We start from the raw sequence: 18,703 nt of genomic DNA, 5'->3' as shown, positions 1-18,703 counted from the left end.
TACTGTATAATTCCATTTATGTAAAGTTCAAAAATAGGCAAGCTACATTTATAGTAACAGAAGTCAATGATAGTGGTTATTTTGGGAGAAGAAGTAATTACTAGTAATGCCACCAGTGGGGTCTCTGGAGTTCTGGTAATGTTCTGTATCTGGATCTGGGTGGTAGTTACATGGCTGTGTTCATTGTAAAATTTCACCTGAATGTATATTTTAGATTTATGTACGTTACTGTATATCTGCTGTACAGCTAAAAAAAAAAAATAATTTTACCACCCTCCCACCAAAGTAAATTTGGTAATAAATATATGAGTACACGTAGAAATTCATTTAATTATATAGCTGATATAGCTTGATACCTTTCTATTTTAGGCACAACTCTCTGAAATGTGTGTCACTCATGGACCTTTATTTTTTACCATACTCCATGTTACAGACTACATTGATTGTACTTAGGGCCTATGCGTGTGTAACTGAAATAATGTTTTGTGAAACAGTATTTACTTGTATCACATGTACTGATCTCACATTTTTATTCTGTTTATTAAAAAGATGCTATTTGTGACCAACTAAATTTTCACAATATGCAGTCTAATAAAACCATGCTAAATAATAGAAATGTATGAACATGAACAGGAGCAAAATCTGAATTTTCAGATCTCTAGATGGATCAGGTTTTTAGTACTTATTAAATTTAGCTAGTTGCCAAAATAAATGGTTCTTACTGTTTCAAAAAATACATAGATCTTCTTCATGTTCATTTTTAGGCATGACTTCATAGATTTTGATTAATGTGTGATCTGACTTTTATATTTATTATGTTTTATATAAAACATATAAATCCCCCCTTTTTCAAAGGGGAAAAGATGGTGTTTATGTTCTTCAGTTTTATTCTTAATGTGTCAGAGAGAAGGAAATCATATCCCATTTTTAGATAATGACAAAAGCAAGCAATAGATAATTCTAGCTAGAAAATACAATACTGTTTTATAATCATTATTTTTAACTTCCTAAAAAGTAGTGTACCAGATGGGATATGAAGACAATAAAACAAATGTTTACTCATTACACATTGGAGTACACAGATTTCTCATATCTGTTATTTACAGTTTTGATTTTTGCCCCATCTGTGAACCATCTAAGGGAGCATTAGTTCCTTATTGTTTTTTTTCCTTCTTTTTAACTGCTGAATCCTTATTTTTCTTAATTGAGATATAATTGACATCTAACATTGTATTAGTTTTAGGTGTACAACATAATGATTTGATGTATGTACATACTGCAAAATTATTACAATAAGTTTAGTTAACATCCATCACCACATATTGTTACAAATTTTTTTTTCTTGTGATGAGAACTTTTAAGATCTCTCTTAACAACTTTCAAATATACAGTGCAGGCCTGTTAATGAGAATCACCGTGCTGTACATTACATCCCCAGAACTTATTTATCTTTTAACTGGAAGTTTGTACCTTTTGACCACCTATGCCTGTATCACCCATCCTCCATCCATCTGCCTCTGGCAGTCACCAACCTGGTTTTCTGTATGTATGATCTCAGGGGTTTTTTTTAGATTGCACATATAAGTGAGATCATATAGTATTTGTCTTTCTCTGACTAATTTGACTTAACATAATGCCCTCTAAATCTATCCATGTTGTTGCAAATGGCAAGATTTCCTTCTTTTTTATGACTGAATAATATTACAATGTGTGTCTTTCTATCTTTATGTACATATCCCACATTTTCTTTATCTATTCATCCATCAATAGACACTTAGGTTGTTTCCATGTCTTGGCTATTGTAAGTAATAATATTTCAATAAACCTGGGGGGGGTAGATTGCAGATATTTTTTCAAGATAGTGATTTCATTTCTTTTGGACCAAAACCCAGAAGTGAAATTGTTGGGTCATATGGTAGTTCTAATTTTAATTTTTCGAGTACCCTCCATACTGGCTGTACCCATTCCCACCAACATTGCACGTCTTTTTCTCCTCATCTTTGCCAACACTTTTATCTCTCTCTTTTTTTTTTTAGTTTTTAATGTTTATTTATTATTTATTTTTGGCTGCATCGCGTCTTAACTGCGGCACACGGGATCTTTCATTGCGGTGCACGGGCTCTTCGTTGCAGTGTGCGGGTTTCTCTCTAGTTGCGGCATGCAGGCTCCACAGTTTATGGCTTTGCAGTTGCGGCATGTGGGCTTAGTTGCCCCGCGGCATGTGGGATATTAGTTCCCTGACCCGGGATTGAACCCGCGTCCCCTGCATTGAAAGGTGGAATCTTAACCACTGGACCACCAGGGAAGTCCGAACACTTGTTATCTCTTGTCTGTTTTATGATAGCCATTCTAATAGTTGTGAGGTGATATCTCATTATGGTTTTGATTTCCCTGACGATTAGTGTTGTTGAGCACCTTTTCATGTACCTGTTTGCCATATGTGCGTCTTTTTGGAAAAATATCTGTTCATATCCTCTACCTTTTTTTTTTTTTTTTTTTTTTTTTTTTTGCGGTATGCGGGCCTCTCACTGTTGTGGCCTCTCCTATTGCGAAGCACAGGCTCTGGACACTCAGGCTCAGCGGCCATGGCTCACGGGCCCAGCTGCTCCGCGGCATGTGGGATCTTCCCAGCCGGGGGCACGAACCCGTATCCCCTGCATCGGCAGGCGGACTCTCAACCACTGCGCCACCAGGGAAGCCCCCTCTACCTATTTTTTAATCAGATTTTCTTTTCTATTGAATTGTGTGAGTTCCCTATATATTTTGGATATTAACCCCTTGTTAGATACATGGTTTGCAAAAATTTTCTCCCAGTTGTTACATTGCGTTTTCATGTTGTGATGGTTTCCTTTGCTGTACAAAGCTTTTTAATTTGATGTAATCCTACTTGTTTATTTTTGGTTTTGTTGCCTTTGCTTTGGTATCATATCCAAAAAATCATTGCTAAGACCAAGGTCAAGGGGCTTAACCCCTATGTTTTCTTCTAGGAGTTTTATGGTTTCAGATCATATGTTCTAGTGTTTAATCCATCTTGAATTGATTTTTGTGTGTGGTGTAAGATAGGGGTCCAGTTTGATTCTTTTGCTGTGGCTATCTAATTTTTTTCAACACCGTTTATTGAAGAGACTATTCTTTCCCCATTGTGTATTCTTGGCCCCTTTGTCATAAATTAATATTTCATATATGTGAGGGTTTATTTCTGGGTTCTCTATTCTTTTCCATTGATCTCTGTGTCAGTTTTTAAGCCAGTATCATACAGTTTTGATTACTGTAGCTTTGTAATACAGTTTGGAATCAGAAAGCATGATGGCCCCAGCTTTGTTCATCTTTACTAAGATTGCTTTGGCTATTCTGGGTCTTCTGTCATTCCATACAGATTTGGGGATTGTTTGTTCTATTTCTGTGACAAATGCCATTGGAATTTTGTTTGAGATTGCACTGAATCTGTAGATTGCTTTGAGTAGTATGGACACTCGAACAATATTCTTCCAACCCATGAGCATATAATGTCTTTCCATTTATCTGTGTCTTCTTCAATTTCTTTCCTCAGTGTCTTATAGCTTTCAGTGTGCAGGTTTTTTACCTCCTTGGTTAAATGTATTCCTAGGTATTTTATTCTTTTTTGGTGCAATTGTAAATGCAAATGTTTTCTTAATTTCTCTTTCTGATAGTTCATTATTAGTGTATAGAAACACAATAGATTTTTTTCTTTTTTGGATGCATTGGGTCTTCGTTGCAGCACACAGGCTTTCTCTCTAGTTGTAGCGAGCAGGGGCTACTCTTTGTTGTGGTGTGTGGGTTTCTCATCGTGGTGGCTTCTCTTTGTTGCGGAGCATGGGCTCTAGGCACATGGGTTTCCGTAGCTGTGGCACACGGGCTCTAGAGCACAGGCTCAGTAGTTGTGGCGCACAGGCTTAGTTGCTCTGCAGCATGTGAGATCTTTCCGGAGCAGGGCTCAAACCCATGTACCCTGTATTGGCAGGCGGATTCTTAACCACTGCACCACCAGGGAAGTCCCCACAATAGATTTTTGTATATTGATTTTTTATTCTCCAACTTGAGTGAATTAGTTTATTAGTTCTAACAGTTTTCTGGTGGAGTTTTTAGGATTTTCTTTGTATAACATCATGTCATCTGCCAACAGAGAGGGTTTTACTTTTTCATTTCCCATTTGAATAAAAATGATAAGAGAGTGAACATCCTGTCTTCTTCTTAATCTTAGAGGAAAAGCTTTCAGTTTTTCACAAGACTATGATATTAGCTGTGGGCTTGTCATATATGGCCTAATTCCCTCTGTACCCACTTTGTTGAGAATTTGTATGATGATTTTCCTTTTTTTTTGAGGATTTTTGCATCTGTGTTCATCAGGGATATTGGCCAATAATTTTCTTTACTTGTAGTGTCGTTGTCTGGTTTTGGTTTTGGGGTAATGCTGGCCTCTTAAAATGAATTTGCAAGTGATCCCTCCTCTTCAATTTTTTGGAAGAGTTTGAGAAGAGTGGTGTTAGTTCTTTAAATATATGGTGAAATTCACTAGTGAAACCATGTGTTCCTGGACTTTTCTTTGTTGGGAGATTTTTGATTACTAATTCAATCTGCTTACTAGTAATTAGTCTGTTCAGATTTCCTATTTCTTCATGATTCAGTGTTGGTAGGTTGTAGGTTTCTAGAAATGTATCCATTTCTCTAGGTTGTTCAGTTTTTCAGCATGTCATTGTTCATAATAGACTCTTATGAATCTTTGTAGTTATATGGTGTCAGTTGTCATGTCTCCTCTTTCATTTTTTACTTTCTTTATTTAAGCCCCCTTTTTTCTTGGTGAGTCTAGCTAAAGTTTTGTCTAATTTATCTTCTCCAAAAATCATCTTAGTTTCATTGACTTCTTCTATTGTTTTTCTAGTCTATTTCATTTATTTCCACTATGATCTTTGTTATTTCCTTCCTTCCACTAACTTTGGGCTTAGTTTGTGCTTTGTGTTCTAGTTCCTTGAGGTATAAAGTTAGGTTGTTTGAGATCTTGTTCTTAATATATGCATTTATCACTATGAATTTCCCTCTTAGAACTGCTTTTGCTGCATCCCTTAAGCTTTCCTATTTTGTGTTTCCAATTTTATTTGTCTCAAGATATTTTTTTAATTTCACTTTTGAGTTCCTTGAGCCATTGGTCGTTCAGTAGCATGTTGTTAAATCTTCACACATTTGTGAATTTTCCAATTTTCTTCTTGAAATTGATTTTTAGTTTCATACCACTGTGGCCAGAAGAGATACTTGATATGATTTCAGTCTTCTTAAATTTATTAATACTTGTCTTATGTTCTAATACATGATCTGTCCTGGATAATGTTCCATATGTGCTAAAGAAGAATGTATATTCTGCTGCTTTTGGATGGAATGTTCTGTAAATGTCTGTTAAGTCTCACTAGTCTTATGTGTCATTTAAGTCCAATGTTTCCTTATTGATTTTTAGTCTGGATGATCTATCCATTGGTAAAAGTGGAGTATTGTATTGAAGTCTCCTACTGTTATTGTATTCCTGTCTATTTCTCCTTTTAGATATGTTAATATTACTTTCTGGGCTTCCCTGGTGGTGCAGTGGTTGAGAATCCACCTGCCAATGCAGGGGATACGGGTTCATGCCCTGGTCCAGGAAGATCCCACATGCCGTGGAGCAGCTAGGCCCGTGAGCCATGGCTGCTGAGCCTGCGCGTCCGGAGCCTGTGCTCCGCAATGGGAGAGGCCACAACAGTGAGAGGCCCGTGTACCGCCAAAAAAAAAAAAAAAAAAAAGTTCTAAATCTGTAAATTATTTCTAGAATAAAATTGCTTTCCTGAAATGTGTTTATATGATGTATTCTATTTGCACTATTATAGAATTCTACCCTAATTTCCAATTTAAATAGGAATTGCAGGGATCATCTCTGATTTAATAATGTAAAAGCTATAAATGGGATATTGAAACTTGCATTTTCAAAAGTAGTTGCACCACTCTGTTCTGATCACTTTTTTTGGTATATGTGTGTGTATTTTGTAATCCAACATCCTGTAGGTACTGAATTAAAAATTTATTAATTAGTTTCTATTGTCACAATCACTTTACTTCATCAAATTAATATCCCTACTTTATCTTGTAATTCTAGAGTTTGTTTCTTAGCAATCTTCATCTTATAAGTTTGTGTGAGTCCATTATAATTCAAAAAAAGAATAAGGACTTCCCTGGCAATCCAGTAGTTAAGACTTCGCCTTCCAATGCAGGGGGTGCAGGTTTGATCCCTGATTGGGAAGCTAAGATCCCACGTGCCTCATGGCCAAAAAAACCAAAAACAGAACAGCAGCAATGTTGCAACAAATTCAACAAAGACTTCCAAAAAAATGGTCAACATCAAAAAAACCTTTAAAAAAATCTTAAAAAAAAAAATAGATGATATGTGACTCTTTTGAAATTATACTACATTTAACAAGTCATTTTTAGATGCCAAAAGAACTTCACAAATACAGTAGATATTAACACAAATTCCTCTTATACACAAGAAATTATTGAAACAGTTGCTCTGTGGTTTTTAGTATTGACCCTGCAGCCACTTCAGTGTCAAACCCAAGAAGAGCAATAGCTCAGCAGAAGTTTTAACATAGGGAATTAATTCCCTGGTGGTCCAGTGGTTAGGATTCCAGGCTTTCAGTGCCGGGGGCCCGGGTTCAGTCCCTAGTCGGGGAACTAAGATACCGCAAGCCACACGGCACAGCCAAAAAAAAATAAAAATAAAATAAAATCCTTTAAAAATATATTTTTTTTAAAAAAAAGAAGTTTTAACATATAACGTGTTAAGAAGGCAGTTAATTTATAAAACTGCTGACCAGTTACCTCACACTGATGGTGACAGTTCAGCTCAAACTAACATAAGGTATTAACCGAATACATACTTATCACCAGTAATAATGCATTCATTTAACATGTTTAGGGATTATCTGTTGCTTTGAAAGAAATCTTGGAATTTAATGTGATCCCTTATCATGAAAATGAAAAGATTTTCTGTTACCATTTGAAGATAAACGTTATTTTATACATTTAGATCTAAGTTGACTTCTTCAATTCAAAAATTAGTATTTTGCAAGCTAATTATTATTATTATAATTAGCTGTACAGTTTCTCTTCTCTTAATCTTAAATATATTTCTTAGGAAGACGAAATGTGAAACAAAAGTAGTGCAGGAATATTCATACTTGAAGGCATTGTCTGTTTTTCTTTATTAATCCTTGAAATCTCAGTAGTAAGGACTTACTGTAACTTTTCTCCATCTGCTTTCTGTAGTCATTGGAGAAATGTTCCTGGTGCCTCTCATTCTTACTTTCAGAAGCATGATTGGCTACATACAAAATCACTATCAGTGGGAGTGGGAAAGATAATTTTATTTACTTGTACTTTGTTTATTTACTTTTAAAAAGTAGAAAATTATATATGATTACTAGTTGTAAATGCATGCTGCTTATTTAGATAGAGCTAGAGGATGAAACCCCTCTCAGGCACTTAAAATTGTGAAATACTTGAGTGTTGTGAAATGTGAATCCAGCGAAATGAAACTATTAAAGGGAATTTGGTTTTAGTTGTACAGATTTTTTTTTTAATGAAGAATGACAGTTGAGGAAGTAATCAAATTGAACTTGCTACACAGTTCCCACAAACGCAAAAAAAGAAAATGATTAAAATGAAATATTAATTTCCTTTGATATTTAACTTGAATTTTGAATCTCACATATTAATTTGTTAAAATTTTCCTTTAAATTATTGTTGTTTATTATTATTGGTGCATAGTTTTTCTTGGCTAGTTTATTTTATCTGATGGCCTAAAAAGAATAGCAAATTTTGTTTGAAATTGTTCTTTTTAAACTTTAGTAAAAGAAGGGTTTTTTTTTCCTGTTTTTGTGTGCATGTCTGTGTGTAAGAGAGTTGTGTTTATTGTCTAATATTATACGTATAGTACATTTTTCTCTCTTTACTTTAAAAGCAAACACAAACAGAAATATTTTAATACATAGAAAATGTTAGCTTTACATCATTAGAAAGCTGTCAAATTAATGCAAATAATGAAGAAGTACTGAAGTTGTTTAAAAATAACTTGTAAAATTGCAGAGCAACAAACAAGGAACATATAATTACCTTTAAGATGTAGAACATTTTAGACAATTAAAAAATGATGTTTTTAGTAAATATGTTAACAAAGCCTTTAAAGCCATATCAGTAAGTTTTGAATATGACTTTAAATGTGAAATAAGTTTAAAATAAAAACAACAAAATATAGTTGTGTTTATGAAATCTAAACATGAGTTAATTTACCATTGTAAAGTATTTCAGATTTGGTGCAAATACTAGTGTGATGCTGCCTTGAGTTTGTTTTCATTAACTCTGGCAAGGAAAAACATCAAGAAAATTCTTCCTCGAGCTGCATACTCAGCTTCTGTTGGTTTCTTGTGATGAAAGCAACCGTGCAGACTTATTAGCTTAATTTAAACTTTTATGAATTATTTAATATATAAATGTAATTTTAATTCCAAGAATATTGTGAAAGACCTGGAAAATAAATTTTAGGAAGTGAAAGCATGGTCATGGTGTGTATATGTGTGTGTGTGTGTGTGTGTGTGTGTGTGTGTGTAACGCATAGTAAGATTTATGAAATCCATTTTCAGTAGATGACTTTCAGACTTTTTAAAAAGTAAAACTCCCCATTAAAAAGGCACTTAACTTATTTTCCTTGTAAAATATGCCACCTAAAAATTAATTTAAAAAAAAAGAGTAAAGGGAACTTTCTATTATACTTCTTTGGGTAGAGTAACTCTTTTCCTTCAAACAAAGATTCCTGAAGCACCGTTAAGGATAATTGATGATGGGCACCCAGGCATCCGAAAGAACAAGAGTTTATTTTCATTTTTTCTTGTCTAATTTCTGTTAAGTAAAGAGATTCTGCCAAGGGATAAAATTGTTCCTTACTTTCAGGATGTTTTTAAAAATATGATTTCTTGAACTTCTGTAGGCTTAAATATTTTTGTTAGTTTGTATGTTAGCTGATCTGCATAATGTTAAACGTTTTTTCCTTTATATAAGCCAATTAGTATAATCATACCTCTTTTTCAATTTAAATGTATGGGTGTATGTATCTCTAAAATAGAAAAATACCATCAGTTTAAAATGATGGCACTATCATAGTCACTTGGTTGAAATAAATATAAGAATCTAAAGCCTTGAAATTAAGAGAAAGGAAAACAGGATAGCATACCTTTTAAATACAACACTTTGTTGATCTTGTCTACACCATTTTATGCAAAAGACTAATTTTTTGTAATTTTATATACTGAAGACTGCATAAATGCTGTGATAGAAAAATGTTCCCACATTAGTCTGACTTGGCAAATAGGTTTATAAAAAGTTTTGTTGTCTTTAAAATAAAATTTGTATAGTTTTTGTTTTCTTTGTTTTACTTTTTCTTCACAATTGAGTACCATCTTTCACTAAAGTAGATTTGCTATGAAGATATCAAGGACTGTGAAGGAAGGCATTTTCCTGAATTTATATTTTTAACTCTTGGGCTATATTAATTAAAATTTCATTACTAATTTATAATCTAATAGTATTGTTTGGTATTTTTAAAATTCAAAACATTTCTATTCATTATGGCCAGTTTTTATTTAGTGCTCTGATGAATTACAAATTTAATAATTTGTGAATTATGTAAATTATTCAAGGCAATTGGATGTATAGTTTGTTTCAAAATAAGTTATATAGGAAAACTGATTTCATTATATATTCCTAAACAGTTTTTAAATCAATAAAATCAGTATTTCACTCTCAATGCAGTAAATGTTAATTTAAGAAAACAATTAAATCTTCAGTTAGAAATATGAAAAAAAATACAGAGAACCCTTTGCTGCAGTAATTTAGTTGTTTAAAAATATTAAATCCAGGGCCTCCCTGGTGGCGCAGTGGTTGAGAGTCCGCCTGCCGATGCAGGGGATACGGGTTCGTGCCCCGGTCTGGGAGGATCCCATATGCCGCGGAGCGGCTGGGCCCGTGAGCCATGGCCGCTGAGCCTGCGCGTCCGGAGCCTGCGCGTCCGGAGCCTGTGCTCCGCAACGGGAGAGGCCACAACAGTGAGAGGCCCGCGTACAGCAAAAAAAAAAAAAAATATATTAAATCTGATATATTTTATTTACTAGACGAGTAAGCCTAATCCCAAAAAGAAAAATTCTGTCTTTGAAAATACATTGCAAAATTACAAAATTGCATTGTAGAATTTAGTTAATGATTAACTTTGATAGCCTATATGTTTGAACTTGAAAGTATTTGCCTTAACTGTTAATATCTGTTAATATCTTTTTTAAAAAATTTATTTTATTTGTTTATTTTTGGCTGTGTTGGGTCTTCGTTGTTGCGCACAGGCTTTCTCTAGTTGTGGTGAGCAGGGGCTCCTCTCTGTTGCGGTGCATGGGCCTCTCATCGCAGTGGCCTCTCTTGTTGCTGAGCACAGGCTCTAGGCACGTGGGCTTCAGTAGTTATGGCACGCAGGCTCAGCAGTTGTGACTCTTGGGCTCTAGAGCGCAGGCTCAGTAGTTGTGGTGCACGGGCCTAGTTGCTCCCCTGCATGTGGGATCCTCCCAGTCCAGGGCTCGAACCCATGTCCCCTGCATTGACAGACGGACTCCTAACCACTGTGCCACCAGAGAAGCCCTGTTAATATCTTTTCAAATATATATTATTGGTTTAATTCCTTTGACTTTCTCACCATCCTCAGCAAGTAAGTAGGAGGAAGGTCATTTTTTTTTTTTTTTTAATTTCAGTCTTCACTGTTGTACTTTGATACAGCTGTTCAACATAATATTACAGGTTAAACTGGTTTTGTGTGTTTGTTTTTTGTCTTTTGAATCTACAACTTCTGTTGTGGATTAGGGAAGTGCTTTAAACCCTCTTCCTGGTCTATGAAGGAACCTTCTATCATTTATATTATGACCATTCCATAAGATTGTTGACTATTAGAGTATGTTGAGCTAAAGAGAGAGGAGTGTTCTATGATGTGAACACTTCTAAAAAGACATTCACACGTTAGCTAATACCTTTTAATTGTACCAATTATTTTCATTGAAATTTTGATTGGAGTATATACCATTTCAAAACCAGAAAACAGGTAAAGTCAAATTTCAGATTGGTACTTTTAAGAAAAAATATATACATATATATAATTACAGCATCCTCATGCTAGAAGAAGAAAATCGTGGAAATAAATTAGCCAGCCAAATGCATGTTTCAGCCTGGGAGGTAGAAGAGTGAAATAAAAAGAGCAGTGATTTTAGAGTCTGAAGTATCTACTCTGCCTACACTGAGAGTTATTGAAGGGCTCCAATAAAATGTTTGTGAAAACCGTTTTATATAACTAGCACAAACTGTAAATGTAGGATGTTCTTTGTTTTGTGGGATAATGAATGGTTAGTTATTGCCACATAACTGTTTTTTTCCATCTTTTGGCCAATGATCAGTAGAGGTGTCTTCATTGGCTATCTTGAAAAATCCTGTGGTTTCCTACCCTGATATTAATGAGGGAGTAAGTCTGATGAGTTAATTAAAGGAAAGAGAAAGAGATATGTGGTAGACTAGCATTTCCAAAAGAATGGGTTGGTTCATGGTTGGTTTATAACATTTTGTTCATCCCTGGTTAATCCAGAGAGAACCCAAAAAATAAAGTAACAGTGTTTTGGCTTATTCTTGAAATGTGATAAAAGTTTATCTTTAAGGATGTGTAGTTAATGTTTTATCAGGATTTTATTTGCATGTTTTTCAGTGCACCCTGCTGTGATTTTTTTTAATCCTTCATCTTATTAAATGAATCAATGCTTTCAGATTATGAGACATTTGATATTATAAACTCTGTAAAGAGCCATCTTTCTTTCTTCCTTCTACTTTTCATTAATGTTTTGATATCCTCCTTTTATACAGGACTTTGCCTCCCGGGCTAAACTGGCAGTTCAAAACCTAGTACAGAAGGTTGGATTTTTTGGAATTTTGGCCTGTGCTTCGGTAAGTGAATTGTATTTAAATAGTAGATTTAATGAAGAGTGGCCCCCGCTTGCCACAACTAGAGAAAGCCCTCGCACAGAAATGAAGACCCAACACAGCAAAAATAAATTAATTAATGAATAAACTCCGACCCCCAATCTTCTTTAAAAAAAAAAAAATAGTAGGGCTTCCCTGGTGGCGCAGTGGTTGAGAGTCCACCTGCCGATGCAGGGGACACGGGTTCGTGCCCCGGTCCGGGAAGATCCCACATGCCACGGAGCGGCTGGGCCCGTGAGCCATGGCCACTGAGCCTGCGCGTCCGGAGCCTGTGCTCCGCAGCGGGAGAGGCCACAACAGTGAGAGGCCCGCGTACCACAAAAAAAAAAAAAAAAAAAAAATAGTAGGTTTATATTTCGATCCAATTTGTTTTTAAAGGTACATGACTGAATGAAAAAAAGTTATCACTTTTAACAGGTATATAATGTTATTAATCATTCACCTTACTGATCAAATGAGCTGTTTGCTGTTGGATAGGTTTCTATGTTGTTTATTGACTTTCAAACATTTCATCATACCATGATGACTTCAGACCTAAATGGCTTGATTCAGTAAGAAAAAAGAGACAAAATCCATCTTTCTCATGAAGAATATATAATGAAGTGCATTTAAGCAAATAACAATGACTTCATTCTTTCCAGAGTTATAGATAAGTCGTCTTTTTCCAAAGCTTCAGGCATTAGTTATAAGGAAGAATTCATATAAAACCTCCTTAAGTGACTTTAACACCTAGCTAGGTAATTGAAACATCTGTGGCAAGGTTAAGGACATCTTTGGCTACAGTGAATTAAGAAGCTATTTGTGTCAAAAACTTAATTAGGACTTCCCTGGTGGCGTGGTGGTTAGGAATCTGCCTGCCAATGCAGGGGACACAGGTTCAAGCCCTGGTCCAGGAAGATCCCACATGCCGCGGATCAACTAAGCCCATGCAAGATGACTACTGAGCCTGCGCTCTAGAGCCCTTGAGGCACAACTACTGAGCCCGTGTGCCACAACTACTGAAGCCCGCGCACCTAGAGCCCATGCTCCTCAACAAGAGAAGCCACAACAATGAGAATCCCACACACCGCAACAAAGAGTGGCCCCTGCTCACCGCAACTAGAGGAAGCCTGCACACTGCGACAAAAACCCAGCACAGCCAAAAATAAAAATAAAATTAAAAAAAAATAAAAAGAAGTTACTAACTGTATATAAAAAAATAACTATAAAAAATAACTTAATGTCTCAAATTTCAGATTTATGAAATTGACATTCCTTGATGAGTTGGTGTTTATCCTGGTCCTTTTCTAATATAATAGATACAGTTACATTTGAAATGGGGTGTTTTGGTCAAAGTTTTCTTTGGTAGTCTGTACACAATTCTTGGTAGTTCAGTGGTAGATTTGACCAGAATAACTAGATGCATCTAGTTGATATGATAAAAGCTGCAGTTATAAGTAAAATTCAGAAAATTATTGTCTACTGACCCACAGTTACTTTATCCATTATGTATTAGAACTTGAATATATCCTTGAGTACCCCTTTCCTCACCTTAGCAAAGTAAATGGCCAAAAAGGGAAGACATTTGGTGCCAAAATTTCTAATGCGATATCAACATTCTAGAGATATTCTAAACTATACATGTGCCTCAATTACTATCTTTTGACCCTGGCAATACTAGAAATTTTTGTAATCTAACTTTTCTTTTCAGTGTAGAAGCTCTTTATCACAATATTGATCTCAACTATTTGAGCAATGTATAGGTATGTTGTAGTGTGATATAGTGGGATGAGAATTGGCTTTGGAGTCAGGCTTACTTGGGTTCCTAAACCAGTTTTGCCTCTTAGCTATGTAGTCTCAGTGTCAATTTACTCTCCTTGAGCCCTAGTTTTCTAATGTTTAAAATGGGGCAATAGGGACTTCCCTGGTGGTCCAGTGGGTAAGACTCCGCACTCCCAATGCAGGGGGCCCAGGTTCGATCCCTGGTCGGGGAACTAGATCCCTCATGTATGCCGCAGCTAAAGATCCCGCATGCCACAATGAAGATCCCACGTGCCGCAACTAAGACCCAGTGCAGGCTAAATGAATAAATTAAAAAAAATTTTTTTTAAAGAGGCAGTAAGACACTCATTACAAAGGTTGATGTGAGGATTTAAGATATATATGAACTAACACAGTGCCTGGAAGGCGAACTAAGACAGAGCTCAACCATTTTTTGTTGTTATTCATCAGCTTTGTATCAACCCCTGAGTGCTTAGATGAAGAAGTGAAAGCTGTATTCCCTTTCCTCAAGGATCCTTAAGTCTAGTGAGGGAGACAATTTAAATACAATAATAAGTGAAAGGTGCTGTGGAAGCCCAGCAGAATAGGATTAAGCTGAGAGGCCTAAAGAATGATAATGTCCTTAGTTTAGAAGCTAAGAGAACAGTGTGAGAGCCACGTTGCCTGGGTTGAAATCCTGAAATCATGCTCTGCTGCCATTAATACTGGACAGATTGTTTAATCTGTCTGTCTCACTTTTCCTGTCTATAAAATGGATGTAATATCATATAGCATTGTTTTGGAAATTAAGTGAGTTGATGATGTAGAAACCTTAGAAAAGTACCTAACAATTCAATAAAAGTTAGCTTTCATTATTCCTGGGGAAAATACAAGAATCTTTGATTTATTAAAGCAAAAAATATTTATTCTTTGGCACTCATCTATGCCTGTGTCTTCCCTGCTAAAATTCCACTTTCTATACTAGCCAATCTTCTTTATATTTGACTAGGAATAGTCAATAGCCAACATAAATTAATAGATCGATTTGACCTTCTAAGAACTTTTTACTAGGAAATTGTTAATACTTATATTAAAGTATTAAAATTATGTGTACTTGATTTAAGGTAAGAAGTAAGTAGAGGGTAAGGTAGGAAGAAGTTTGTTTTTGTTTTTGTTTTTTATAAATTTATTTATTTATTTTATTTATATTTGGCTGCATTGGGTCTTTGTTGCTGCGCACGGGCTTTCCCTAGTTGAGGCACGTGGGGGCTACTCTTCATTGTGGTGCGTGGGCTTCTCATTGAGGTGGTTTCTCTTGTTGCGGAGCATGGGCTCTAGGCACGCGAGCTTCAGTAGTTGTGGCACGCGGGCTCAGTAGTTGTGGCTCACTGGCTGTAGAGCTCAGGCTCAGTAGTTGTGGCATATGGGTTTAGTTGCTCTGCAGCACGTGGGATCTTCCCGGACCAGGGCTCGAACCCGTGTCCCCTGCATTGGCAGGCGGATTCTTAACCACTGTGCCACCAGAGAAGCCCAGAAGTTTATTTATTAATTAGTTATTTTGTTGTTAATATTTAAACTAAGGTAAAACTCGTAACTGAGGGAAAATCTCAAAGCTACTTAATAGTTCTTTTAATTCTAATATTCCTTTCTGTGTATTTAGTTAACAGTTGAAAAAAAGGATAAGTAACATGCATATGTAACAACAAATTCATTGATTATGCTCTTCTGAGAGTATCCAACATAAAACTTCTAATTTTTATCTACTCTGATTACATATCTTGTATACTTTTCCATTTCAATATGCTGTGGAGCCTGATAATAAAGGAAAACAATTAAAATTTTAATTCATGGAGTTGTGAGAGTCATATGAGAAAATATAAGAAATGACAATTGTAAGGATGTAGAAGTGACATTGTTATTAAATGGTTGTAAGACAGATGAAATTATGTATAGCATTTGAATTTGGATAAGAAAAATAAAATTGAGTTATTGAATCTGAGTGTTATTAACAGAAGAATACATGAATTCTGATTTAGATATGTCACTGTTTTTGAAAGAACATTTGTAACAAATATCTTTTAAACAACTGGGCTTTTATTTGAAAGTCCAAACACAAAATTATGTAAATTAATTAGCTTATAAATGGTTCCACCAACAGACACAAGGACAAGAGTACCTCTGTGGGAGAAAAATGGATGAAGTGCTCAAAAAGAGCTTGTGGTTTCTTTGCATTTTTACATGAAATTATCTATTAGCATTCTTGAAATGTGGGAATGTTCAGAAAAGGTATTTGTTGTGAATCACTTCTTTGTCTGGGACTGAGTATTCACAACATCTGAATCTGTGCTCTTGTATTTCCACCCTTGATTTTCTTCCTAGAATGAATCACATGACCCCATGGCCTTGGGCTGTCCTAGATAAAAAAAATTCATTATTTGTATTTTACTTTATGTTGAGAAATTAAAGCACGGCCACCTATAAATGTGTTTGTGAATTTACAAGAATGTTTTCTGTAGATGTGAGTACTTTCTAGATAATCTTTTTCTTCATTTATACCTCACCTTATAAAACAGCTACCAAATGGTCAAGTATCTACTGAATGGAATTAAATTCCTGTTGATCCATTGGCTTTATCCAGTTTTAATGTGATGAAAAAAAGTATATTTATGGGGCATTAGTCATAAGTAATGCAAACAAAAGGACAGCTGTGTTTGCTTTGAACAAATTAAACGACCACCTGGGATGAATATGTGACACAACTTAATAGAGACATTAGAATACTTGTCTAACTATCCAGACAGTCTAGTACTGATCAGGGAACCCATACCTCTCTTTCCAGTGGTAGACAAGGCTTAACACATAATTCCACACACCTATAGGTGGTAAAATTAAACTGTTTTTGGGATTATATATGGATGCTCCATTTTAATTTTTTCTTTTTTTAAATAGATTCCAAATCCTCTGTTTGATCTGGCTGGAATAACATGTGGACACTTTCTTGTACCTTTTTGGACTTTCTTTGGTGCAACCCTGATTGGAAAAGCAATAATTAAAATGCATATCCAGGTAATTATACCCTTTGACTCCCTGTTTAATGATGATGAACCCCTTAAAAGACAATGAAAACATATTCCCCTTGCTCTCTCCAAGGCAAATTGTTAAGATTTTGGTTCTGCTTCTTTGTTGGTAGCATGCTTAGGTATTCAGCCACGGAACATCATTTGGAAGTTAGTGGATTTCGGGCAGGTTTTCCTACTCCTATTGGAAAGTTGTTCCCCTTTATTATTTTTTTCCTTGTTTTATTTCTTTCCTTCTTTATTCCTCCCTCTCTTCCTTTCTCTCTTTCTTTCTTTATTTCACTTTTGCCTTGTGAAACTGTTTATCCAAGAATTTTACCAAACAAAAATAGTGTTCCTGTATAGGAAAATGCACACCATATTAACATACGTAGTCCAAAGATGTTTTATCCTTACTGACCATAGGCTGAGGAAGTATTCCCTTTCATTAATTCTACTTTTCTTTCACACATTCTATATATAACACTTCCTCTCAAGGCACAAATATGCTTTACAAAATACCAGCCAGATGTTAATGTGGACAATGGGGAAGAAAGGGGGCCCTGAGGAGGCGAAGAGATGTGGGTTTTGGTTAGAGATGTGAGAATCTGTTGGTCTTCAAAGACACTCTTAACAAAATCTTTAGGATAGGGCTGTGTGTGTGTATGTGTGTGTGTGTGTGTGTGTGTGTGTGTAAATAGAGGAGAGAAAAGAGGCCAATAACTTAAATGAGAGGAAATGGATATATGCTTCTAGGACTGTGATACGAATTGATAGGTGTGGTATAAAAGGCAAATCTTACTAGAATAAAATAAAATTAATGTGGAAAGAATGACTTCATTAATGAGGTTTGCAAGAAGGAAGCATTCACCAAAGGAAGGGCAAGAACAGTGAGTAGTGTCTGTGCCCTGGTCTGATTCCGTAATAATTAAAAGCACATCTATCCCCCAAGTTTCTGCTTACCACCTCTTTACCTCCAGTTCTTAGAAGAGAAGAATGAAAAAGGAAAACTTCAGCTGCTTCTGCCTGCCCAGTTTCTCATATTAGACTTTGGCATTTAGGATGAGTTTATTGAGCTTGTCATCTACTCTCTGGCCATGCTAATCACTCAGAATTTCAAGGCTTTATTTTTCCTCCTTCAAGGAATATGATTTCCTCCTACTTACGTTAAGTGTGTTGTTCAATGACGATGGTTTTTTTTTTTTTTTTTTTTTTTGCTGTACGCGGGCCTCTCACCGTTGCGGCCTCTCCCCTTGCGGAGCACAGGCTCCGGACGCACAGGCCCAGCGGCCATGGCCCACGGGCCCAGCCGCTCCACGGCATATGGGATCCCCCCAGACCGGGGCACGAACCCGTATCCCCTGCATCGGCAGGCGGACTCCCAACCACTGCGCCACCAGGGAGGCCCGACGATGGGTTTTTAAATACTGGAATGCTAGTTACTTTGGGAAAGATTTAAAATACTATAATAGGGTTTTTCAAATGATAAAATCATTTAGCTTTTTGAAGTCCTTTGAAAGTATTAATACCTAAGGAACAATAACAGATTATTTTAATTCCCTTTATAACAGCAACTTTTCTAGGAATCCATAAATTTAATGCACCCTGCTTTATGTACTAACTTTCTATAAAATACGGTAAAATATATTATGCTAAAAGTACCCTATAGTTATAGGGTATGTAACTTATCGGACCTTTCATTATAGCATATTCAAAAATAGTATATTTTTTTAACATTCTCAGTAGATTTTTTCAAGTTATCATAATAATGCTTAATGTTTTAATATAGTACTTCACACTTTAAAGTACTTAGTGTA

The 18,703-nt window shown here is 35.6% G+C and overlaps 1 protein-coding gene across 10 annotated transcripts in view; it reads left to right on the top strand.

The window, feature by feature from the left end:
* The window catches only part of VMP1 (vacuole membrane protein 1), a 129,289-nt gene that overhangs the window by 88,055 nt on the left and 22,531 nt on the right, over positions 1-18,703 (top strand). For 9 of the 10 annotated variants that reach the window (XR_014291858.1, XR_014291859.1, XR_014291860.1 and 6 more), the window contains 2 exons: positions 11,974-12,054; positions 16,780-16,896. Coding sequence is in view for 6 of the 10 variants with exons in the window: in XM_082603217.1 (XP_082459343.1) it covers positions 11,974-12,054; positions 16,780-16,896 (198 nt within the window). In the remaining 4 variants the exon portion in view is untranslated. The remainder of the gene's footprint in view (positions 1-11,973; positions 12,055-16,779; positions 16,897-18,703) is intronic. The other variant, XM_082603219.1, reaches the window with a different exon arrangement.

This window comes from Mesoplodon mirus (genome assembly GCF_964341445.2).
Source record: "Mesoplodon mirus genome assembly, chromosome: 18".
Lineage (NCBI taxonomy): Eukaryota > Metazoa > Chordata > Mammalia > Artiodactyla > Ziphiidae > Mesoplodon > Mesoplodon mirus.
Note: the sequence above shows the minus strand (reverse complement) of the source record. Positions and strands in the feature narration are given on the sequence as shown.